Source organism: Notolepis coatsorum (genome assembly GCF_963971535.1).
Source record: "Notolepis coatsorum genome assembly, chromosome: 13".
Classification (NCBI taxonomy): Eukaryota; Metazoa; Chordata; class Actinopteri; order Aulopiformes; family Paralepididae; genus Notolepis; species Notolepis coatsorum.
In genome coordinates, this window is record NC_140177.1 from 108,035,603 (window position 1) to 108,062,718 (window position 27,116).

General features: G+C 42.5%; 1 protein-coding gene across 2 annotated transcripts in view; it reads left to right on the forward strand.

Annotated features, from left to right (window-relative positions):
* The window catches only part of mast3a (microtubule associated serine/threonine kinase 3a), a 276,511-nt gene that overhangs the window by 94,410 nt on the left and 154,985 nt on the right, over positions 1-27,116 (forward strand). For both annotated transcript variants that reach the window (XM_084328022.1, XM_084328021.1), the window contains 3 exons: positions 4,938-5,010; positions 19,855-19,875; positions 21,340-21,418. In XM_084328022.1, the coding sequence (XP_084184148.1) occupies positions 4,938-5,010; positions 19,855-19,875; positions 21,340-21,418 (173 nt within the window). The remainder of the gene's footprint in view (positions 1-4,937; positions 5,011-19,854; positions 19,876-21,339; positions 21,419-27,116) is intronic.

The following is a 27,116-nucleotide window of genomic DNA, read 5'->3' on the forward strand; positions in this document are numbered from 1 at the left end:
TCTGGTGTGGTCTTTGAGAAGATGTAGCTATTGATTATAATCGACCCACATGGCACGCTATGGGATCCAGTGCCTTCTCTACTGTTCTGCACTTGTTTATCAGAAAAGGCCTTTTAATACACCTTCCTCTAGGCTTGCCTGAATGGCCGCATTGTAAGTTAGACGTTTATTTCCACTCGGACGTTTATTTCTAGGCCGGCTGACCTATTTAACTGTTCCGTTGCCATGTAAGCAGAGTTATAAGAAGAAGGATGGGTTTCATCATTCAGGGCTGTACGCTAAACTTTTTCACTAGGGGCACAGAATCTTTTTTAGGGGCACTTTTTTAAATAAAAAATGTACCATTATAGTGCAAAAAAATATGATGTTCCTGCCTCATTACTGGTCCTTTTTATTTAACATTTAAGTGCTTTTGTTTTCAGGTTTGTATCTTTTATAATGAACCAACTGAAGTATTACCACAGCTGCAAACATTTCTTCTTTCATTGATTTTTTTTACAGTGTTCATTAGGGATGGGTATCGTTAGGATTTTATCGATACTACTACTCTTATCGATAGATACTGCTTAACGGTTTGGTACTTTATCGATACTCTTATCGGTTCTTTTTTATTTAAATTTTATTAAGAACAGAATCGACATTGCTTTATTATTCTTTTATATAACTACGGTATATTACTACGGTATGATACTTTTTGATCATACAAGCAGTCAGATAAATTAACTATTTTGGGACTCTCTATTTTATTTAGAAAGTTCTTAAATCAGAATGTCCCACCCAATACTCAGCTGTTAAAACGGTTCAATACTCTATTTTATTAGTAGAGATACTTTTAGAACAATAGCCTGATGCTGTGTTTACCATGAGTTGAGTGGATGCATGACCGGAGCAGTGTGTGTGTGAGAGCGCACGCTTTGCGTAGTGGGCGTGTCAACAGTGTCAGCTGAACTTGCACCAAACAAGGCATAGGGAAATAATCAGACAGACATGCATCCAAGAATTATTTCATAATACAACGTTTCTGAATGGGTATTTGGATTAAACCAAGTTGTATGCAGTGATGAACAGTCTTTCCCCGCGGAACACAAGTTACTTAACGTTACACGGGTCGCGCTATCTAAATATAGCAGTGTAACTTAATGTTACACAGGTCGCGCTATGCATGCTTTTTTCGAACGTTTCGTTTTCTCCGCTATGTTGAGCTCTGCTCTGCTTCAGCACGGACATTACCTCTCAAGTACCCGTATGCATGTGTGAGCGTTTTAGTGTGTAACTAACAGCCCCGCTCATTGGGCAGACGGAGAGAGACGGAGGGAGGAGAGATATAAAAAAACTGATTAGTTTGCGACGTTTAAATTCATCGAAAAAAAGGAGTGAAATGCGAATGAAAGGGTTGAAATCAGTACTCGCATGGGTGCCCCCAAATATCTTTCTCTACTCGCACAGGCAAAATTCTGGCGCAATATGCGATGCCCTAGTCAGTCGTCACACTGTACAGCCCTGTCATCATTAGACATGTTCAAAATGGTTTCCCCTGTCTTACCAGGAGATGGCTGGTGTTCGTCTCGGTGCTGAATAACGTCTGTGAGGTGGTTGGGGCTGTGACCCATCCTCTTCTTCTTAGTCTAGTCTTTTTTAGCTAGTCAAAATGAAATGGGGGGGGGGGGGGGGGGGGGGGCGGTGTTAGATATTACAATGGCTGTTTGGTGAATTAAAAGACTAGGCTTACACCTAGATGACATGTGATTGGTTCCGGAAGACCCAGTCGTTGTTTAATTCAATCAGAAGAACACATGTGATTGGTTCCGGAAGACCCAGTCGTTGTTTAATTCAATCAGAACACATGTGATTGGTTCCGGAAGACCCTGTTGTTGTTTAATTCAATCTGAACACATGTGATTGGTTCCGGAAGACCCTGTTGTTGTTTAATTCAATCTGAACACATGTGATTGGTTACGGAAGAAGACCTGGTCGCTGTTCAATTCAATCTGAACACATGTGATTGGTTCCCCGAAGAAGACCTGGTCGCTGTTCAATTCAATCTGAACACATGTGATTGGTTCCCCGAAGAAGACCTGGTCGCTGTTCAATTCAATCTGAACACATGTGATTGGTTCCCCGAAGAAGACCCGGTCGCTGTTCAATTCAATCTCAACAAAGGCTTCTATTCCGGTAAGATTGAAAACTCGTGGAGGGAAGGCAGTTTGAGACTGAAGTGGAAAAGAGGATCGGGCAAATCAGTTGTACCATATGCCATCCAAATAAGACTCTGTGACGGGTCTGGGGGAGACGGTCACTGTTAAAATCAAATCAAACAATGTTTTTTATTTTTTTTATATCCTAGCGTGATTGAAAACCCCTCCAGGGACGGCAGCGTCGGGCTGAAGGTGACCTGCTTCTTTCAGAAAGGCTTGGCTGTGGTGCGCGCTCGGGTCATGGAGATTATAGGGTGTGGAGATTGTAATCTTCAAGGGGAGAGGCTTTGGCAGCCACAGCTAGATTCAAAGTGACTTTTGCACATCTCTCACGTGACATTTTGACAGCTCTTAACCTTTCAACGCCCCTGGTAACAAACAAATGGCACAGCGGCATAAATCAAAGGAGAAATTAACTGACATCTGTTTGTGCTTTAAAACTAAAGTCTTCACCAGTGTTGTTAGTTTGTTCACTTGCCGTGTGTATTGAGCAGAACTCTGGCTGGATAGGTCACGAAAAAAGGCCTATTCTACAATCGGCCCAATATTATCTGCAAAAATTTAATTGGACCAATACCGATGGCCTATCTCAAGTCGTGCCCTATTTTCTCGATTCTCCAATCACATCTGTTGCAACTGTTGGGCTTGAGATCAATTGTTTGCAGATATATCAATGACTCCTTATTGTCATCTGTTTGGCCAGTCATTCTCATCACCACCAAACTAGAACCATTTATGACAGTTTGGGACCATTTCATATTGGCTTGTGATTGTTTTAGTTGATTAGGATCCCCACGAGCTACAGCGCAGCAGGGCCTAACAAAAATAATGGTTGGTTTCAGGTTGCCGACCGACCCTGCCGATTTAGGTGCGACCCAATATATTTTATGAGTTAAAAAAAAAAATTATATATTAAAAAAAAAAAAAATCATTTTTTTTTTTTTTTTTTTTAGAATAAAGTTTCATAGAAATCTTAGTCAAACATTTAGTATTATGGATATTAAACATGCTGGCAGAGTACATGCATCCATGTTGTTGTGAACATTTTAACCCTTTCACTGCCACACGACAGCCGGTTAACCCTTTCACTGTGACAATACAGAAGGTTAGCCCTTTACTATCACACAACCGACGGCGATGCTCCATCATTAGCATCTAATGGAGCTAATGATGCTAATGATGGAGCATCGCCGTCGGTTGTGTGATAGTAAAGGGCTAACCTTCTGTCGTGTGGCAGTGAAAGGGTTAATTAAATAAAGAAATTCCCTATCCATAGTCGCCGTGGGAAAGAATAAAAAAAAAAAAAAAAAAAATCCCTACCTACCCATGGCCAAACTGACAACCAACCTGAAACCAACTATTATTTTTGTTAGGCCCAGCTATTCTTCCTGGGCTCCACACAACAGATTTACATGGGGAAAGTGCAGACCCTTAACAACTTGGATCAAAACGATGCAAGACACCGTCACAGAACAAACAGGATAAAGATGAGAACACACACACAAGAGACGAGCTCCTAAAGAATAAAGTATATATATATTTATAGTCAAAATATATGAAATGCAACAATTTAATAGATTTAAGAGTAATCTCCAGGGTTGGGATGGTTACCTTTTTAAAATGCTTCTATTACAGCTCAATGAAATGATAAGGTAGCAGTCTCTATAAGACAAGGTATTGTTTAATCTACATCATTTCACGGTGCTGTAATTAACGCAACACAAGGATTCAATGTCACCGATGACATCACTGGTGGCCATATTCAAACTCGTTTACTCTCAATAACTGTCAAACTAAATGAATGTGTGCAAAACTGTTTAGAGATTTTGGGGGGTTGTGTGTGAGATGTGCAAAATAAATCAACATTGTTTTTTGGTGAAGTGTACACACGTGTACAAATTTGGAGGGTAAAACTGACAAATTTATTAAAATGTACAGATAATCAGTTGAATAAAAATGTTATCTTCTACAGATTGGGATTAACATAATTTGAAGTAGTTTTATAATGATTTATGTTCTTAATCCTACTATTAGAAAGCCTTTTCCCTTTCAAACGTTTTTCTGGGCAGTCCAATAAACAGTCCAACAAACTGTCCACATCCACATGTACACACTCACTTTAAACAAACACTCACCTTACCACTCACATTACTCACTTTAACACACTTTATATTTATCTATTATTATTAAAGAGATTTGCACCACATTCATACCTCATTTGCACCCTACCCTAAGGTTTGTACCTCACTGTTACCAATTTTACTCTGTATTGTATGTGTATTGGCTTTACTTACTTTTTACTTCTTAACCCTTTCACTGCCACACGACAGCCGGTTAACCCTTTCACTGTGACAATACAGAAGGTTAGCCCTTTACTATCACACAATCGACGGCGATGCTCCATCATTAGCATCATTAGCTCCGCGGATGCGGAGCTAATGATGCTAATGATGGAGCATCGCTGTCGGTTGTGTGATAGTAAAGGGTTAACCTTCTGTCGTGTGGCAGTGAAAGGGTTAATTACTTTTCTTTTTTACTTACTTTCTTTTCACTGTATGTAGCACACTCTCGGGGGCTCATACAGAAACAAGCATTTCATCATAAAGTATTCTGTACTTTGTTGCGACTAATAATAAACAAACTTGAAACTTGTCCGACAAACTGTCCCGACAAACGATCCCTATTTCTTCAGACGTATGTTCAATCTGACCAGCGTGTTCCTGTGTCGTGTTGTTTCTCCAGCTGGCAGCAGCCCCTCTGAGAGCCCGAGAAACGTCTCCGCCAGCGCCTCTGCCAACTTCCAGTTCGCCCGCAGGTAAGAAGAACCTGGTCCAACGCCTGCTGATTGCTATGAATCGGTTGATCCTCAAAGGAGGCCTTTCACAAAATGTTTAGAATGAAAAAACAATGGTTGGGGGGGAAAAAGGTCACTTTAAGGAAAGAACTGTTGTGGTTCTTGTATAGTATAGTTTAGAAATAGCAAGGATAGCATAAGGATATAGAGTAAAACTGTATATTGTATAGGGATGGCGGATGGGTACCTTTCACATTTGAACCGATACGGTACCGGTACGTGAATCGATACCGGTACCCAACGGTACCTTTTTCCCGGTACTTTAGTCTCAAATAATTTTATTTGCCTACCTCAGTCGTGAAAAAAAGAATCCAAACTTCAAATAACTACACTTTCGACCGTTTTCGGCTTGCCATTGCTCCGACTGCTTTGTTGTTGAATCAAGTCAAATCCTAGGTAAGCATATATTGTGCGTGTGAACGTTGACATGAAAAGATTTTTTTTTCTTTTTCTCTCTCTCCGGTATCTCACTTGAATCGATACTCGGTAGTACCGACGTGTTTCGGTTCGGTACCTCAAAAGTACCGAATTCGGTACCCATCCCTAATATTGTATAGTAGTGTACATAGGACCCAGTGCCTTAATTCGTAGCTAACATTGTATTGCATTTATCTCAGTACATTAACATGTCTTTTATTATCTTCTACTTATTTTATTTACTATTGTATTATTGCACAATCAAAGCGGGCATGGCCACCCGCATTTCACTGTATGCCCTGGTATATGTACTGTATGTGACAAATAAACCTCTTGAATCTTGGTATGTGCAACATGGGCGATATGAGAAATATATCAACTAAAATAAAATAACTTGATGTCTTTATGACTGGATCTTGTAAACAAGTCACAATGGAACAGTAATATGATTCTTTGTTCTTTGATGGTTAAAATGGTTAAAAAGCAGCCATATTCGGGCGGCTAAGTGGCGCAGTCGGCAAGGCGCTTGCCACTAGTGCAGGAGATGCTGGGTTCGAGCCCAGCTCTCGGCATTGCTACCAGCTTGGCCGGTCGTTCATACTAACACAATTGGCAGTGTTGGGGGTGGGAAAGCTGGTGGGTGGGTCCTGGTCATTGGAAACAGCGACTCCTACAGTTCGGACGGGGCGCCTGCTCAGCGAGGAAAGGATCTAAGGGGGGTAGTGTGATCCTTCCACACGTTACACCCTCTCAGTGAGCGTCCGCGCTGCCAGGTGAAAAGAAGCGGTTGATTGGCTACACATGTGTCGGAGGAAGCATGTGATAGCCTCCACTCTCCCAGACCGACCGTAGGGGGTAGGTGCCCAGCGACCAGGAAGGGGATTGGGAATTGGCATAACGACTAACATTGGGATGGGAGAAAAACGGAGGAAAAAGGTAATAATAAAAAAAAAAAAGCAGCCATATTGGATGAGAACTACACAAATAGTCTGTGCCAGGCCTCAGAAGGCCTCTGCCTTGTTTTCCGGTTGGTTGGTCCATTAAAAACCCTCTAGCGGCCACAGTTTTCGCTCTAGGAGGGTGAACTCTTGGCAGGAAGGTCCAGTGTGTGTGTTCATGGCAGTTGGCTAAAAGGGGGCGTGGCAATGGAAGTGGCCTATCGCAAAAAGGTCACAGCTATTGCGAATTGACAAACGTTTTTTTTTTATTATTTTTTTTTCTATACATTTTCTGCTTAATTCAGTAGTTCATAATGGAGATTAATTGAAAGAGAGGAGGGAAGATAAGATATGCAACCTCTACTGTAGGTTATAAGCCAGAATCAAACCCACAACATTGTGAATACTTTGCAAATAGCACAATTATTTGTCAAAGCCAGTGGTGTTGGTGGAACACCTGGATTGTAATCCCATGCAATGCAGAAACCACAAAAGCGGCAAAGCATCTCTGCAATGTAATGATTGCATGAATACAATAGCCACAGTATCTCTATCTCACTGTGTGAGAGGCACGACGGGTGACTCGGGGAGAATTACACCTGAACTAAAAGAAGCCACAACAGGACAACACATGACAAAGCTGTCTTCATTTTCTGAATGGGGTCCAAGAAGACGATGCATGGGTTTTAAGGAACAACAAGGACATTTCCATATGAATACATTTAAATCTGTATTAGCAGATTCCACAGTTATTTACTGTAGATTATTCTTCCTTTTCTACCGGTCTGACTCTTGGTGGGTTACTACTATTGGTGTTATTAGGCAGGAGATCAGTGTTCATTATAAACGGTTTAGATTCAATATACCGACACTAGTACACTTGCTTTGTTTTTTGAGTTTTGCGTTTTTAAAATAGTGAAACATGGGAACGGCTTCTCCAGCAGAACAGCAAAACTAGATGTTAAAAATGTAAAGGTTTAAAGAAGATAAATCAACCACCATCTTTCAAAGTTTATAACGACGTTCTTCATCGAATAAGCAAATAATCCGAACAAACGTATCCTGAATTCACACAGACGCACTACAGTATTTCTGTAGACTGTACATGGTTTCTGATCAGTGGCAGCAGTGAGAGCACCAGAGAGACCAACGCTCCTCTCTATTATGACCTGGTTTCTGATCAGTGGCACCAGTGCCGGCACCAGAGAGACCAACGCTCCTCTCTATTGTGACCTGGTTTCTGATCAGTGGCAGCAGTGAGAGCAACAGAGAGACCAACGCTCCTCTCTATTATGACCTGGTTTCTGATCAGTGGCAGCAGTGAGAGCACCAGAGAGACCAACGCTCCTCTCTATTATGACCTGGTTTCTGATCAGTGGCAGCAGTGAGAGCACCAGAGAGACCAACGCTCCTCTCTATTATGACCTGGTTTCTGATCAGTGGCAGCAGTGAGAGCACCAGAGAGACCAACGCTCCTCTCTATTATGACCTGGTTTCTGATCAGTGGCAGCAGTGAGAGCAACAGAGAGACCAACGCTTCTCTCTATTAGCCAATGTTCCATAGCAGATGATTGGGCCAGAGCCAACGTGTATATGTGTCTTGACAACCCGTACTGCCTATTATTTTGTAGGTGTTTGAGTTTAGGTCAGAACAAATTTAACTGTAATTCCAGTAAAGGGAACCAGTTGGAGGGTCAAGTCATACTTTGTTTGTGCAGCACAAGTCATAGCCTGATTGTGCTTCACATAAAAGGAGAAAATCCAATGGATAAAAGAACAATTATCACTCAATAATATAATCAAACATAATAATAATAATAATAATAATACTGACCTTTCCACTAGGGGTGGGAATCACGATTCAATATTATCACAGTACTAGAGGCACTGTACTGTATGTTGAGTTACAATGGGTTAAGATAGTTCTAAAGCACTGTATGTTGAGTTATAATGGGTTAAGACTATTTTAAAGCGCTGTATGTTGAGTTATAATGGGTTAAGACCATTTTTAAGCACTATGTTGAGTTATAATGGGTTAAGACCATTTTAAAGCACTATGTTGAATTGTAATCGGTTAAGACTATTTTAAAGCACTGTATGTTAATGGGTTAAGAGTTAAGACTGTTCTAAAGCCACTTATTTCCCATCTACAAGTCAAAATTGTTAGGTTTTAAGACTAACAATGTTTATTACATGCTGTCAAGTGTATGGATAATCTATTATTTATATTTAAAGCTATACTAGAGTGTATTTATCCTAATAATACCATGAACTCTTTCTCAGCTTGAGTAAAGTAGATGATACAAAAAAGAATCACAGATATTAGGTTTCAGAGGTTGAATAATGTGTAAGCCTGGGTTTAGCCCTGTGGAAAACACGGTTCTATGGATCCAGCTCGACCAGCCCGGCCGCCTGGGGTCACTTGTGGGACATGGGACTTGGCATTTGTCGAGGCAATTAAGGCGGGAAGGCGGGTGTATACAGTTGTTACTTGAGGCTGTTATGTGATAATGGAGAAACTGCACTGAGGTTACCCTCTCTGTCTGTCATGCTTAGAGCCATGGGATTTTATCTTTATTCAAAAGATTTATCTTTATTTATTTCTCAGACTTTCAAAATTGTTTGAAGATGTCATCTTCCTGTACTGGCAGAGAATTCCCCCCCGACAATGAAATTTGTACGTGTTTCATGAGTGCCATGTTTAAAAAAAAAAAAAAAAAAAAAAAAAAAAAAAAAATGTATCCACTTTTTCTCCCATTTTCTATTTTTCTCCCATCCCAATTTTCGTATCGTCCAATTCAACCCTCCCCTGTCTTTGAACGTTGTTTCATGCCTCCCACAAGCCGGCTGCAATGTGGACTAAGTCATACATAGCACGAGTCCCCTCCGATACTCGAGGTAACAGCAGTCTCATCTTTCCACCTGCGCGGCTCGATCTTTCAGCGTCAGGGGTCTGGGCTTTGGAGGGGCCCCGCCCCCGTCGCTTCCTGATTCTACTGCGCAGGCGCACCAACCGACCTGTAGGAGTCGCTGTCCACAACGCCCGATCCCCACCCATCAGTTTCCCTCCCCCTAATACGGCCAATGTGTATTAGTGCGGACGACCAGCAAAACCGAAAGCAATGTGGAGCACTGGGCTCGAACAGGGAGGCTTACCTGTTCGAGCCCAGTCTCCAGTATTCGTGGTGAGCGCCTTGCCCACTGCACCACGTAGCCGCCCTTATGCCATGTTTTTTTTTAAAGAAATAATCACGTTAAGTAAGTCAAATAAAAAAAGGTGTGAACCTTTTGGAAATGGTAGATATTAGGGGTGGGAATCGCCAGAGACCTCACGATACGATACTATCACGATACTTGCGTCACGATACGATAGTATCGCGATACTAAATATATCGCGATATGCTGAGTATTACATTACATTTTTATTTTATTTTATTTTTTAATTTATTTTAATCAAATTAAATGTATTACCTTTTTTCAACTGCAAAGTAAAACTGTCAACATGTTTTATATAATAAAATAAAGTTCAGTCTGTTCATCTCACTTCAATAATTTTTATTGCAGAACATGGTATTTTCTCAAGCAGACAGTAAACACTGTAATCTGTGTTGCATGTACCTGACAAACTGAACTGTTTGTATTACAATCATATTCCAACTTAACTGAATGCACATGTGTGTATTACTATTACAGGTTTTGAAATGAACAATGCAACTTCCTTTTTTATTTTGTTATGAATAATTAAATATCGATACTTGGCGTCCCTGTATCGATACAGTATCGCCACGCAAATTATCGCGATACTACTACGTATCGATCCCCCCCCCCACCCCTAGTAGATATATCTTACAGCACAATAAGATAATTTGAAATAAGCTTGATAAGCCGTTCTATAATGCTATAAGATCATATCACATGCTAAATGTGTCATTTTTTGCAGTCCATAGTCAGTGGATTTGAACACTAGCAGGAACTTGCATCAGTGGTGATAAACACTGTCTCAAAGCCAGTCAGCCTCGCTAGCCTGGGAATGCATCTAACTAGTATTTTCTTATTTATTTTTTATTGTAGCTACAAGCAATCGGTCCATTAGGCTGATTTAATCACCAGGATTTCCAGCAGCACTGGTACATGGCAGCAACATTCTAGTCAAACGTAAGATGCTTCAGGGTTAAACCAGAATATTCACACTGAAAAACAATTCACATACATTATTCATATCTCAGACTCAGACTTTCATCCTTGATTTGTAACTACCGTACTTTTCGCACTATAAGCCGCACCTGACTATAAGCCGCAGCAGCTAAATTGAATGATGTGTACATATATAAGCCGCACTGGACTATAAGCCGCAGGTGTTTTAATGTTTAATTACCATATGTAATTAGCATTGGGACACAATACTGTCGGACAAATAACAAGAATTAACTCATTTACAAGTTGTATTAAGTTTAGCAAATAAGGGAACAGATAAATAACATTTCAATGCAGTCAAAAAAGCAATATTAAGATTTTTACATTTTCGGGTTTGGTCACGTCGAGTCACATATAAGCCGCACCGTTATATAAGCCGCAGGGTCGAAAAATGGGGGAAAAAGCCGCGGCTTATAGTCCGAAAAGTACGGTAGAAAGAACTGGCCTATTTCACCATGACTGTGGTATGTGAACATGGCGTCTCATGACGGGGAGTTAGCTAGTCAAAATGAATTTTAAAATGTTGTATTAGGCCTAGATATTTATAATTTGGTTTTACAATCACTACTGAAATGAAGACAACTTGTTATAAGTTGGAGATTTACTAAAGTGATTTCAATACAGCTCTTGTTTTCAGTGAGAACAAGATTCAGATTGAGAAACGTTAATCGCCATTTATGTTAAAAATCACATAAGAACATAATATGGCATTGACGAGTACAGTGCATAAACTTTTCACAGGTAAAATGAGTGCAAAACAGGACAAAACAGTGATACAACAAGACAATAAAGTGCAATGGCTACTAGTAAGTAATCTGTTGGTATGGCAGTGCAAAATAGAGTTACAAATTCAGACCCTAGCAGCTCCCCTTGGGGAGCAGGGGGGACACCTGACTCGTTAACTAGGCGAGCTGCTGAGGGGAAGAAACAGAGTCTGTGGCGGGTTTTCAAGCTCGGCAATATATATATTCTGTTTCCATAGTGACATCATAGCCAAAGATAGTCATAACCAACAGACCTCAGTTTGTTAAGATGGACAATCTGACACCCTGAACACCGGTGTCCCGCAAGGCTGTATGCTGAGCCCTCTCCTCTACTCCCTCTTCACCCAAGACTGCACTCCTATACATGGTACCAGCACCATTAGCAAGTTCGCAGACGACACAGCGGTGGTGGACTTAATAAAAAAAAACTGAGTCTACAGGGAGGAGGTCCAGCACCTGGCGGCATGGTGCACAGACAACAACCTGGCCCTCGACACCAAGAAAACCAAAGAGCTTTATCTTTATCTTTATTACGGATCCCCATTAGTCATCACCGCAGCAACAACTAGTCTTCCTGGGGTCCACACACAACAAAAACAGTACATACATACATAACATTATAGTAGCATACATTTAAAAATATATTCCAATATTCCTATATAAAAATAATTCCAAATAGCATTACAGTACACAGAGTATCAGATCACAGAAAATACAATAAAAGGGATTAAACTCTCAGGCCCCGTTTAGACGAGCGTTTTGTGAACAGAAACCGCAAAAGTCATCTTGCGGTTTCACTTTTAATTTTACGTTTAGACGAGCGTTTTGGGGTGGAATTCTCCGTGCAGACGACGCTGTAACGACGGCGCCCCGCTGTCACACGATTGGCGCATATGTCACATGACGTGCTGTGAAGACCCGCCCTACTCTGCCTCTGATTCGCAGACTGTGGATGGGGAATGTGATTGGACAAAAGCAGAGTCACTCACAGACAGTGGGTCCACTCACGCCGCGGGACAGATTCTTGTGTATTTAACCCTTTCACTGCCACACGACAGCCAGTTGTGTGATAGTAAAGGGTTAACCTTCTGTCGTATGGCAGTGAAAGGGTTAAAAGTACTGCCAATGTAGCCTTCAAGTGATCTCCGTTGATATAAGTCAGACATACTTGCTTTGTTTACGTCTCGGCTACTGGCGCATACCTGCTACCTGTGACGTAAGCAGTACGCGCGACCAGAGCCGTGACAACCCTTTCGTCATCGTTTTATCAGATGTATACGTTTTAACAGTTTAGACGAGAGCGCAAAGCTTTTGCGTTTCTAGGAATTCCACCCTGGAAGGTGGTCTCACTTTTTTGCGGTTTCACCTCGTAAAAACGCCGTTTCCGTATAAACGAAAGGCACATCCGAAAAAATATTTTTGCGGATTCACCTGCTAGCGTGTCCGTCTAAACGGGGCCTCAGACAGTCATATCTTTTTTTTTTTTTTTTTTTTACTTTGACCAGTCAGCTGGTTCTTTTTAGCGTTTATCGCTTTTTCATCGCATTCATACTTGGTCAAGTTCGACCGACAGAAGCAGGCTGAAAGGGTTCAGATGGGGGGGAAGACACTCTGGGAAAGGCACGGCTGCCGTCCGGGATTCGAACGCGCTCAGCCCCAGATCCGTGACGAGCACGGTTGTCCACGGCGCTGAAATAGCACTCGCGGTACGTGGTGAGCTACTGGAGCTCCCCAGACAGTCATATCTTTACAGTGTAAACTACAGTATCTGTGTTTTTCTTTAATGTAAACTAATTTCTTTTTCTCTCGATGCTCTTTTCAAATTATTTTAAAAACTTATCTTACTGGTTATCTGAGTAAGATGTACTGGCAGTTTATTCTAATATGACATTGCTCTATATAACAGTTTTCTTTGCTGCATTGGTTTTTGAGAGCTCATTGTGGACTTCAGGAAGACTAGAGCCGGCGCGCATGCCCCTGTCCATATCAACGGGACGGAGGTCGAGCGTGTCTCCAGCTTTAAATTCCTGGGTGTCCACATCCCTAAGGACCTCTCTTGGACCTTCAACACGTCCTCACTGGTCAAGAAGGCTCACCAGCGCATCTTCTTCCTCAGGAGACTGAGGGAAGCCCACCTGTCTTATCAGATTCTGGTGAACCAACTGCATCGTAGTCTGGTACTGCACTGCCTCAGACCGGAAAACACTGCAGAGGGTGGTGAAAAAAAGAGCAATATAGAAAAATATTGCTATTGCACTTTACTGTTACATTTGAAATTGCATTGTATTATACTTGAGCTGTATAATGACAATACATTTCAATCTAATCTAATAGTGAAATAGGATTTTCTTCCAAAGCAAGAAACATGAAAGCAGAAGATCAAAAGATCATCATCAAAAGATAAATCGGATGCTCCATTGGTGGTGACTGGAAGCTATGGATCTTGTTTTAGCTGTCCTCCACTAAAGACATTCTTAGTCGACTAATAGTGAAATAGGATTTGTTTGATTGACGAATCGATTTGATGAAAATCTTTATCTATTTTCCAGAAAATAACGTGTTCACCATGGGGAAAAAAACATTCAACGTGACTCCTCGACTAACAACGTTTTGGTGACTAAGACCAAACCAACTGATTCATTGACTCAACTATGAGGGGAGAGCCCTGCAGTTTGTTCATTTTCATAAATACTGATTTAGCAAATTCAGGAATAACACAAATTCAGTTGCTTTAAGACAATGTCACTTTGGTTTTATTAGCTGGCTATCAAAATTTGAATTAGATGGTATCGATAGAATTGATTCAGTACTATCAAGTATAGACAAATTTATAAATACCAATTGCCCAAATTTCGATCACAATCCAAAATCATGCAAAAGCTTTTTGGTATCTAATCCCGGGTATCTGCACCGGTATCGAACACTTCCAAACGATACCCAGCCCTAAGCAGGAACATTCTACTCATAAGTAGAATTTATTACTTGCCGTGTCTCATAGGAAGCCGTTGGAGTTTGTTTACTTGAACTTCCAGCCAAGGCTCAATATCCCCCCCCCAAAATCTTTTTCTGGTGCAGTACGGCACGATGGCCCGTATCGCCGCCAGAGATGGAGAAAAGCTCTTGTAAGAATCTGCTTGGCACCAGGCTGCATGACTCATCTGAATTTACTGAAGCCGTCTAAGCCGCCGGCGCAGGGAACAGAAACAGAGATGCTGCCGCTGCACTTTCCAGACCTCCGCGGGGGGGCAGCTTGATATTCACAGGCCGTATATCTCCGCTGTTTGTTCAATTATTTTGTTCTTGTAAACGTTCTCTCATGGAGCGGCCCCGGACATCATACAATAAATAGGTTGTTGTTGTTCTTTTTTTTATTCAAAGGTCAGAACTTTGGGGACAATCCTGAGGGTGATGCGGAGAAAAACCTTTTTCAGTGCTGCATATGTAAGAAGCTTCAGTCTTGTTACCAAGAATACTTCCAATGGCCGACTCCCCGTGGAGGGAAGAGATGGGAACACTCGTGTCAGCAGAGGGTCCGTTTTAATGAGACCACAAGTAGGGTGACTGGTGTTTTTGCTTCGTGTCCTCCTCAGAGCCAGCAGCAAATGGCCATAGATGCAAAACCTGTCCCTTGCTGATGATGCTGTGCCTAAAAGGATGCTTGACTTTAACCTTGACATCTTTTCCATTTGCCAGGGACCAGGCTAAATGCTTCGTTCTCTAGGCTCTTGCTTTTGGAGGGAGTTGTTCCACGTTCACAAATATTGATTAGGTTGATTGGATTACACCACAGTAATGATAACATGAATTCTTAAATTAAAACGTATTCCAATGTGATCTTTTGATGTCTTGCAACTCAAGTCAAGTGTTCCTTTATTAATCCCCCTGGGGAAATTCAGTCAGTGTCATAGCAGCACATGGGGGTTGGTACAGGCAGAATTGATAGTAATGATAATAATAATCAAACAACAAAGTAATACCGTGATGATGATAGTGATAACAGTAGTAGATTGACAGGATTCAATCAGTCAGTAGCAGTGTTGTGCTAGTTACTGAAAAATAGTAACTCAGTTACTTTACTAGTTACTTCATTTCAAAGTAACTTCGTTACTGTACTAGTTACTTACACCCAAAAGTAATGAGTTACTGTGAAAAGTAACTATTTAGTTATTTAAAAAAAAGATTAAAAAAAAAGATTGCTCCCGAGTCCCATGCCCTATAGTACTCAAAATCGGTTGATCAACTTGACAGTTTCCATTCACATCACCGAACTCTGCTAAGCAATGTGGTCTAGATACAAACACAAATCTGACACAAACAAATGTTGTCCCGAGTCATATAATAAGAAGTGCGCCGGTTGAAGGAACAGCCTTGATGTCGCCGGAGCGTTTCATTATAACCATTATAATTCAAGGGTACTACGACTATGCTTGCACCTCATGGTACCAAAGCACCTCAAAGGCGCTTAAAACAAAATTACAAACATCACAAAACAAACTGGTCAGACTACTACTTGACCTGAACCCCAGAACCCACCTCACCCCTGCCCACTTTGACAACCTAGGATGGCTTAGAGTAGACGACAGAGTACAGCAACTTGCAATGGGCCTGGTCTACAAGATACACTATACGACCGGGGTACCCATGTACATGTCAAAATACTTCCCAAAGGTCAGTGAATACCACAACCACTACACCAGAGGAAGCTCAACAAATCATGTAAAACCCAGATTCGGCTCAAACAAGGGACTAAACACGTTTCGCAATTATGCCACAACAATGTGGAACGCCCTACCCAAAGCTAGCGGTAACAGTACTGTATATTTGAATACCGTTTATGTCACAAATGTATCAGTACTAAATACTTATATGTCCCTATGCCATAAATGTCATGTATGTTGTGTATGTCATAAATGTCTATATGAATTGAAAATGGGGGACCCTGATGGAAACAAGACAAACGTCTTTCTCTGGTCTGCATCCCCTTAACAATTGTATGTATTGAGCCGTACTGTATTGTACCCATTCTGCAATCTGTTAAATAAAGTTTTCATTCATTCATTCATTCACCATCTTGCAAGTTGCAACGTTGTTTAAGATATCAATCAAAGCATTGCAACGTTAGAATAGTTAGGATATCAATTGTGCATGAAAGGACTATATTTATATTGTTTGGTTAGTATTATATGAGATTCCCTGGCAGATTTCGTACAGTCAATATCCGTTGATCAACTTGAGTTTCACTCACCAAAGTCTGCGGTGGTTGAGATGTAGTAACGTTACGTTAGTCCAGTTGACTCCAGCAGCGCCTCAAACATGTTCTTTATCTCGTTTCCATGTTGTATATTAATTATCTCTCCAAGTAGTTGCTAAATGGTTTGTTAGTTTGTTACTGCATTCTTTGTATGTAGATTCATAGCGAGCGTTTGTTTTGTTTACAATAGAGAGGGTCTATTTCTTTCCGTAGCCGCATTTGTTGCGCACTTCTGATTGGCCAGTGGCCAGACTCGCCTCGTATCATTCTACGCGGGTGGGGATGAGGATAATAATAATAATAATAATCACTACCGCTCGCTATCAATCTACGCCGTATATAACGCAAATAACGCAGTGACGAACCATTCAGTAACGTAAGTAGCGTTACTGAATTTCAAAAGTAATGCGTTAGAGTACTAGTTGCGGCAAAAAGTAACTTCGTTTCTGTAACGCGTTACTTTGTAACGCGTTAGTCCCAACACTGGTCAGTAGTAATAGTGATGATGGTATACATGGTCCATAATGTAGTAACACGCTGCACCAGAGTCCGTACGTGCTTATTATTAAGAGTTGATAGTTCTAACTGGAACCTGATCCACTCTCCGATTCCTACCCCACTGCTTTACAACGCCAACCTCTAGCTTTTAACATTGATTCAAACACCCAGTTTTTTCCCCAGCTCTCTAACCCACCCATCTCTAAGCACCCCAGGACCTCAATCAATACCCCCAATCTAATGACAGTGAAAACCCACATTAACACTCGCATTTCCTAACAGTCTTCCCAATCTCATTATGTGACCTCTGATTTAACGACGCCTCCACTCCCACCCTCCCCAGAGCTCGTTTCCACCCGCTCCCACCCTCCCCAGAGCTCGTTTCCACCCGCTCCCACCCTCCCCAGAGCTCGTTTCCACCCGCTCCCACCCTCCCCAGAGCTCGGTTCCACCCGCTCCCACCCTCCCCAGAGCTGGCTTCCACCCGCTCCCACCCTCCCCAGAGCTCGCTCCCACCCTCCCCAGAGCTCTGTTCCACCCGCTCCCACCCTCCCCAGAGCTCTGTTCCACCCGCTCCCACCCTCCCCAGAGCTCTGTTCCACCCGCTCCCACCCTCCCCAGAGCTGGCTTCCACCCGCTCCCACCCTCCCCAGAGCTCTGTTCCACCCGCTCCCACCCTCCCCAGAGCTGGCTTCCACCCGCTCCCACCCTCCCCAGAGATCTGTTCCACCCGCTCCCACCCTCCCCAGAGCTCTGTTCCACCCGCTCCCACCCTCCCCAGAGCTCTGTTCCACCCGCTCCCACCCTCCCCAGAGCTCAGTTCCACCCGCTCCCACCCTCCCCAGAGCTCTGTTCCACCCGCTCCCACCCTCCCCAGAGCTGGCTTCCACCCGCTCCCACCCTCAGACCCTGCAGAACATCCGCTCCTCTTCCTGGGGTCAAACACATAATGTATAAACGTGACGATAGATGAGACATTTACGGACAAAACAACCAAGTGGTATTAAAATCAGAGTGACCATATCCTTTCTCTCAAACATATTACTCTATATATCATATTCTTAATCGTATGTAATCATACATGGTACATTGGTACAATATGGTAAATGGTGCATTTTATATAGCGCTTTTATCCAAATCGCTTTACAATTTGTTCCCCACATTTGCACCCATTCACTCACACATGATCAGGAGCAGTTGGGGGGTAAAGTGTCTTGCTCAAGGACACTTCGACACGCTGCCCGGAAGGAGCGGGAATCGAACCGGGAACCTCTGGATGACTGTCGCCCCGCTAAATTCGGTAGCAGTGAGAAACCATGAGTTCTGTCCGAGCCGTCATGTAAGGCCTGTGTCCTCGCAGTGACTCCTCGGCCGGTTGGATCCCAAAGCCAGAGGTTGATTGTTGAGAGACGGAACAAATGCGATGGGTGTGACTAACTACTAGTTGGACCGGGATATAAACAAAGAGAGCGGTTCTATTTTATCATCGAAGTTAATTAAAGCTTCAGTATGTCGTTTTAGGAAGGCCTCCAGAATAATTAGTTAAGATGTTTAAAACCTGTTTCTTATCTTAACACGGATCCAAGAAATAACCTTTAGGAACCATGTTGACCTTAGATGATGCTGCTTTGTGGGCCTGCATGATAATGGAAAACATTTACATTTTCTTTTTCTGATTTATATATTGTGACATGAAAAAAATACAGCACCATAATTTCACGAGTTATATGCAGCTTTTAACTTCAATAGCTCCAGCACCAGAGAGGGGTCTGGCTGAACCTATTATCACTCTGACTTGTTTGTATTTCTTTGAACCAATCACGGTCATCCTGGGCGGCGCTACGCCCAGGAGGCAGCGACAGTGTCCTTGCAAAAAAGAGGAGAATTCTGACTGAAATAGTCGGACAATGGTGTGTTTCTACCCACTGGCTTATCCAGACTATACTCTGGTTGACGCACCATGACACCATTGTATTCAGATAATACTCCTCTATTAATCCAGGCTAAAGTCCAGGATTCAACAGGATATTAATAACGCATGTTGCTTAACCCTAAAATAAGGGGGCTCATCTATGGATGACTGGAAGAAGGGTGGTGTCTAGAAGAGATCCAGGAGATTACAGGCTGGTTATTGCTGGTGTCCACTGTCTAGTTTAAAGTGCCTGTCCTCTGTCCTGTGTATATTTATACACTTTACGTGTTTGTTGGTGCTGATGTTCATGTTGTGTGTGGTTGTGTGTCTGCATGTGTTTGTCAGGGTGTTGTGTTTGTGTGTCTGTGCATGCGTTTGTCAGGGTGTGGTTGTGTTTGTGTGTCTGCATGTGTTTGTCAGGGTGTTGTGTGTGGTTGTGTTTGTGTCGGTCTGTGCATGCGTTTGTCAGGGTGTTGTGAGTGTGTGTTTCTGCTGCTGCCACCCATCGTTTTGTGTATTTGTGTTTGTTTGTGTGTGCATGTGTCCATGCCTGTTTGTGTGTAGTGACTGTCTTAGACTAGACACTACTTTGTGTGTGTGTTTGTGTGTTGTCATAAAGCAGCAGCTTGGCAGGTGTTCAGCAGGTTAACAGCAGACTGTTGATCAGTATGAGACAAACTGGTTGAGTCACTGTCATTAACCATAGTCTCTCTTTCTGTCTATCCCCTCTCTGTCTACCCCCCCCCCTCTCTTTCTGTGTATCTGTCTACCCCTCCCCCCTCTCTGTCCGTCTCTCTTTCTGTCTCTCTCTCTCTCTTGCAATCTGTCTAGCCACCTGGCGCGGACTGAAAGGTAAGAACAACTTGATTCTACAACCTTTTATTTTCATAGCACTATGGTGGTCAAAAAACAATTAGGGTCCATTAATCATTTTGTTATTGCGTTCTTCCCCTCCCCCTTTTTTTTGTATAAATGGTTTTAACTAACCAGACATTAACATTCCTAGAACAGATTTTATTTCCTGCAAACACCTTAGAATTGACCATATTCACACAGTGGCCATTTTGCTCTTATGTCATGCTCAAGTTAATAATAATAACTTCGTTTTATATAGCATCTTTCATGAAACCCAAGGTCGCTTTACATAGGGCAATAGCAGGCAAGAGACAAACATGGTGGACAGACGCACAGCATTAATCCTTTCACTACCACACTACATAAGGCTAACCTTTATGTACATTATACCTGTTATGTCTTATTCTTATTACTTGTATTATTGCACAATCGCCGCATGCATGACAAATAAAACTCTTGGACTTGACTTGACCTTTCACTATCACACTACAGACGGTTAACCTTTCACTACCACACTACAGAAGGTTAACCCTCTGTAGTGTGGTAGTGAAAAGGTTAACCTTCTGTAGTGTGGTAGTGAAAGGGTTAACCATTTGTCATGTGGCAGTGAAAGGGTTACATATAGAAAGCTAAGGGTTCCCACAGGAATCGCAACCTTAGCATGACATAAGAGCAAAATGGCAGCTGTGTGAAGATGGTTAATTACAACAAGAGGGAGGAGTCAGCGTTGTCATGGAAATGTTGAAAGATGGCTTCCCCCTCACCACTGGGAGACGGATCGCATTGTAAGGAATAAGATAAGATCTGCCTTTAATTATCCCCTTGGGGAAATTTGGGTGTCATAGCAGCATGGGGGAGAGGAGGTACAGTTATGGGCAGGGTAATAGTAGAAAGACATGAATATAGGCAATAAAATGAAATCGGAATATACAAATATGAGAAAGATGAACTGTGTAAATGACAATATGAGAATGTTATGGGTGTGACCCGTCCTCTAACCGTTCTAGCAAACACTGCAACAGGAAATTAACTTGGGTCCAGACGGGTCACTATAGCAACGCAGTTCCACTGAAACCATCCATAGCAAAGTTACAACACTGAAGTTAAATGGGCGCCAATAGTGACGTTTCACAGAACGTTTAGAACGTTCATCCCTCCATGTTGGAAGAAACAAGGTTGCTATGTGTTGCTATATGAGAGATGCATCAACACAAATATAATTAATTGGTGATATATTACTGGATCTTGTAAACAAGTAGCTTATAGGTTATTGGCAGCCATTTTGGAACCTACACAAACATTCTGTGAAAGGCCTCTATATGGGGCTACGGTGGGTGGGTGGCTGGCGTGGGGGGATTAGTGGATAAAGCAAAGTGGGCCCATGTTGAAGATGGTTTTGCAGTGTGACTGACATACCAGTTTGATCAGTCACTAATGGCCTGTGGTGTGTTTTTCCTCTAGGGTGGATGGACGGCGATGGTCTGTGGCCTCAGTCCCATCCTCTGGCTATTGCACTAACCCCCCCAGCTCCTCAGTGTCAGTAAGTACATCCTCTGTTCTACCCAATGAGATGATGGTGATGATGCACAAATAATGTGTTTGTCATGCGTTACCATGGCGCGTCATGAGCACTACTTCAAGGGATGTTTTTCTTTCTCTTTCTCTCTGTCCGTCTGTCTGTCTGCCTGTCTGTGCCAGTCGGGTCTGTGAGATCACTTGATACTGGAGCCTCTTCAGTTTCCTTCTCAGGGGCGGCTCTCTTCTCCTCTTCTCATTCTATCGTTTCCTTTTCTCGCTCTTTTACTCTCCTCTCCTTCATCAAACATTCACCCCATCTCTAAAACACTACCGTGGGAATCTGTCTCTTAGTGTCGGTAATACTGAGTGAACCAGTCCTTCTCCCTTAGTGTCAGTAATACTGAGTGAACCAGTAAGTGTCAGTAATACTGAGTGAACCAGTCCTTCTCTCTTAGTGTCAGTAATACTGAGTGAACCAGTCCTTCTCTCTTAGTGTCAGTAATACTGAGTGAACCAGTCCTCTTAGTGTCAGTAATACTGAGTGAACCAGTCCTTCTCCCTTAGTGTCAGTAATACTGAGTGAACCAGTCCTCTTAGTGTCAGTAATACTGAGTGAACCAGTCCTTCTCCCTTAGTGTCAGTAATACTGAGTGAACCAGTCCTTCTCTCTTAGTGTCAGTAATACTGAGTGAACCAGTCCTTCTCCCTTAGTGTCAGTAATACTGAGTGAACCAGTCCTTCTCTCTTAGTGTCAGTAATACTGAGTGAACCAGTCCTTCTCCCTTAGTGTCAGTAATACTGAGTGAACCAGTCCTTCTCTCTTAGTGTCAGTAATACTGAGTGAACCAGTCCTTCTCTCTTAGTGTCAGTAATACTGAGTGAACCAGTCCTTCTCTCTTAGTGTCAGTAATACTGAGTGAACCAGTCCTTCTCTCTTAGTGTCAGTAATACTGAGTGAACCAGTCCTTCTCTCTTAGTGTCAGTAATACTGAGTGAACCAGTCCTTCTCTCTTAGTGTCAGTAATACTGAGTGAACCAGTAAGTGTCAGTAATACTGAGTGAACCAGTCCTTCTCCCTTAGTGTCAGTAATACTGAGTGAACCAGTCCTTCTCTCTTAGTGTCAGTAATACTGAGTGAACCAGTCCTTCTCTCTTAGTGTCAGTAATACTGAGTGAACCAGTCCTTCTCTCTTAGTGTCAGTAATACTGAGTGAACCAGTCCTTCTCTCTTAGTGTCAGTAATACTGAGTGAACCAGTCCTTCTCTCTTAGTGTCAGTAATACTGAGTGAACCAGTCCTTCTCTCTTAGTGTCAGTAATACTGAGTGAACCAGTCCTCTTAGTGTCAGTAATACTGAGTGAACCAGTCCTCTTAGGGCCCTTTCTCACTCACTCATTCTGTCCGTACCGTCCTCATTCCGGGTCAGAGTGCGAACCCCCCCCCCCCCCCCCCCCCCCCCTCCCCCTCTAGTTTGTGTACACACTGCGGTCTTGGTTCGCTTCGGGTTCTGTTTACGGTTTGCCTTTTGAGCGTTTACGCTTGCCGTAGGCGATGATGTCACGTTCGAAAATGTAAACAGGAAGTGTCTTAACACTACTGTGGAGACTGGATGCTGATATAAAATTAACAAATTACCAATAAATATGAAGTTACATTTGAACCTCTATTGTCAAGCCTTGTCAATATAACCCACCCCATTTTATCACGAATGGATGGTGTTGTAGAGTCCGCTTTTGAGCGTTTTGCAGGGTTAACGATAGCGCTAAGCTAACGGCTAACGCTAGTTAGCTTAGCCTTTTACTAGTAACATTGCTGCATCGATTATATTGAATGTCATTGATCTACTGGTCGACCACGGCCGACTGGTTGGGCACCACTGGTCTAATAGAAATAAATGCATTCGAACAAGAAAGTATAGTATACAGCAATGGCTAACGGCTAACGCTAGTTAGCTTAGCCTGTCCAGCAGCTAACATCCCATCGCTCGTGGCAATTATATTACATGTCATTGATCTACTGGTCGACCACGGCCGACTGGTTGGGCACCACTGGTCTAATAGAAATAAATGCATTCAAACAAGAAACTAATGTATAGAAATAGCATGGCAAACAAAAATTGCCAGGCCTAATGCGAGCCAGAAGTGCTGTGCTTTGTAATGTGGCTTCATGTTTTCATCCACTGAGCTGTGAGGTTCCACATGCTTGTTTTTGGTTGAGGTCTGAACTCTCAAATTGCCCATAAATATCGTTTTTGTGGGTATTGTCCAGTGTGGTTTTATCTGCCCAAAATTCAAGCAAGCATGACAGTAACGACGTTGTGTGTGTCACGCCCCCCGCTCCCACGGCCCGATTCCGAGACCACCTAATCCAACTGGCCCCGTTCAGCGGGGGGTAAAACGAATCAGCGCCGTTTCGCATCCCAAAAGGGGTGAGTGAGAACACTCCCCCCCCCCCCCCCCCCCCCCGTGCCCCGGGGCGGTGATTCGATCCCAATACCTGAGTGAGAAAGGCCCCTTAGTGTCAGTAATACTGAGTGAACCAGTCCTTCTCCCTTAGTGTCAGTAATACTGAGTGAACCAGTCCTTCTCCCTTAGTGTCAGTAATACTGAGTGAACCAGTCCTTCTCCCTTAGTGTCAGTAATACTGAGTGAACCAGTCCTCTTAGTCAGTAATACTGAGTGAACCAGTCCTCTTAGTGTCAGTAATACTGAGTGAACCAGTCCTCTTAGTCAGTAATACTGAGTGAACCAGTCCTCTTAGTTTCAGTAATACTGAGTGAACCAGTCCTTCTCTCTTTGTGTCAGTAATACTGAGTGAACCAGTCCTTCTCCCTTAGTGTCAGTAATACTGAGTGAACCAGTCCTTCTCTCTTAGAGTCAGTAATACTGAGTGAACCAGTCCTCTTAGTGTCAGTAATACTGAGTGAACCAGTTCTCTCTTAGTGTCAGTAATACTGAGTGAACCAGTTCTCTCTTAGTGTCAGTAATACTGAGTGAACCAGTCCTTCTCTCTTAGTGTCAGTAATACTGAGTGAACCAGTCCTTCTCCCTTAGTGTCAGTAATACTGAGTGAACCAGTCCTTCTCTCTTAGAGTCAGTAATACTGAGTGAACCAGTCCTTTTAGAGTCAGTAATACTGAGTGAACCAGTCCTCTTAGTGTCAGTAATACTGAGTGAACCAGTCCTCTTAGAGTCAGTAATACTGAGTGAACCAGTCCTTCTCTCTTAGTGTCAGTAATACTGAGTGAACCAGTCCTTTTAGTCAGTAATACTGAGTGAACCAGTCCTCTTAGTCAGTAATACTGAGTGAACCAGTCCTTTTAGTCAGTAATACTGAGTGAACCAGTCCTCTTAGTCAGTAATACTGAGTGAACCAGTCCTTTTAGTCAGTAATACTGAGTGAACCAGTTCTCTCTTAGTGTCAGTAATACTGAGTGAACCAGTCCTCTTAGTGTCAGTAATACTGAGTGAACCAGTCCTTCTCTCTTAGTGTCAGTAATACTGAGTGAACCAGTCCTTCTCTCTTAGTGTCAGTAATACTGAGTGAACCAGTCCTTCTCTCTTAGTGTCAGTAATACTGAGTGAACCAGTCCTTCTCTCTTAGTGTCAGTAATACTGAGTGAACCAGTCCTTCTCTCTTAGAGTCAGTAATACTGAGTGAACCAGTCCTTCTCTCTTAGTGTCAGTAATACTGAGTGAACCAGTCCTCTTAGTGTCAGTAATACTGAGTGAACCAGTCCTCTTAGTGTCAGTAATACTGAGTGAACCAGTCCTCTTAGTGTCAGTAATACTGAGTGAACCAGTCCTTCTCTCTTAGTGTCAGTAATACTGAGTGAACCAGTCCTTCTCTCTTAGTGTCAGTAATACTGAGTGAACCAGTCCTTCTCTCTTAGTGTCAGTAATACTGAGTGAACCAGTCCTTCTCTCTTAGTGTCAGTAATACTGAGTGAACCAGTCCTTCTCTCTTAGTGTCAGTAATACTGAGTGAACCAGTCCTTCTCTCTTAGTGTCAGTAATACTGAGTGAACCAGTCCTTCTCTCTTAGTGTCAGTAATACTGAGTGAACCAGTCCTCTTAGTGTCAGTAATACTGAGTGAACCAGTCCTCTTAGTGTCAGTAATACTGAGTGAACCAGTCAGATCAGATGGTGGTTGAGTCTCAGTGTGTTGGTAAATTAATGACAGCAGCTGCTCAACTGGATATCCTCTGATAGGTGCCAAGATATGCGTGTTAATAGAATAATCCTGGAAATGCACCGTGGAGCATTCTAAACACATTATCTTTTTATTTAATCGTTTATTTTAAAGGGGCACTTCACCAAAACAATGCTGATTTATTTATTTTGCACATAATTTCCAAATCCAAGCTTGAGTTGCAATTAACACCTGATGACATCACTTGTAGCCATATTCAAACTAATTTACTCTCAATAACTCAATTAATGTATCCCAAACTTATTTAGAGGTTTTGGATATGTGTGAGACTATGTGCAAAATAAATCAGCATTGTTTTGAGGTGAAGTGCCCCTTTAATTTACCCAGGGAGGATGACTCTGCTGACATATATGCCTGGTGACATATATCCACCAATGACGGAGCTTGAAATTCCTTTACAACCCCCAACCTTCCTCTCCCTCTCCTACACCCTCATTCTGTGTTTCTCGTCTTCTCTCCTTCCATCGCTCACTTCCTCCATATGGATTCCTCATTCAGTCTCTCTATTCCTCCCTCTCTCTCTCCATCCCTCCCTGCCATCTTCCCTTTCTCTCTCCCTCTATTAATCCGCTCCATCCATTACCCTCATCCTTCCTTTATCCCTCCCACCACCCCTCTCTCTGTCCCCCTCTCTATCCCTCTATCCGTTCATCTCTCCCCTGTTCACTCCACCTCCCTCCCTCCTCATCGTTTCATCATCATGTTTTATGCTGGAGGGAAGCCAAAAGTGGAAGGATGGAAAGTAGCGAAAAGGCTGCAAGAATGAATTATCCTGTGGTTTTTGAAGTTGAGGTTGTAATGATTATTCAGAGAGCCTGCAGATTAAAGAGGTTGTAATGATTTATTCAGAGAGCCTGATGATTAAAGAGGTTGTAATGATTTATTCAGAGAGCCTGATGAAGTTGTAATGATTATTCAGAGACTAGAGCCTGATGATTGTAGAGGTTGTAATGATTTATTCAGAGAGCCTGATGAAGTTGAGGTTGTAATGATTATTCAGAGACTAGAGCCTGATGATTGAAGAGGTTGTAATGATTTATTCAGAGAGCCTGGTGAAGTTGAGGTTGTAATGATTATTCAGAGACTAGAGCCTGATGATTGAAGAGGTTGTAATGATTTATTCAGAGAGCCTGGTGAAGTTGAGGTTGTAATGAATTATTCAGAGAGCCTGATGATTGAAGAGGTTGTAATGATTTATTCAGAGAGCCTGGTGAAGTTGAGGTTGTAATGAATTATTCAGAGAGCCTGATGATTGAAGAGGTTGTAATGATTTATTCAGAGAGCCTGGTGAAGTTGAGGTTGTAATGATTTATTCAGAGAGCCTGATGATTGAAGAGGTTGCAATGATTTATTCAGAGAGCCTGGTGAAGTTGAGGTTGTAATGTCTCTCACTCTCTCTCCCCCCTCATTTATATAATGACTAAGGGTATTTTTCTCTCTCTCATATATATGACTAAAGGTGCTCCCATGGTCGAGCGGACTGTACGCGGACTGGACTCCGCGGAGG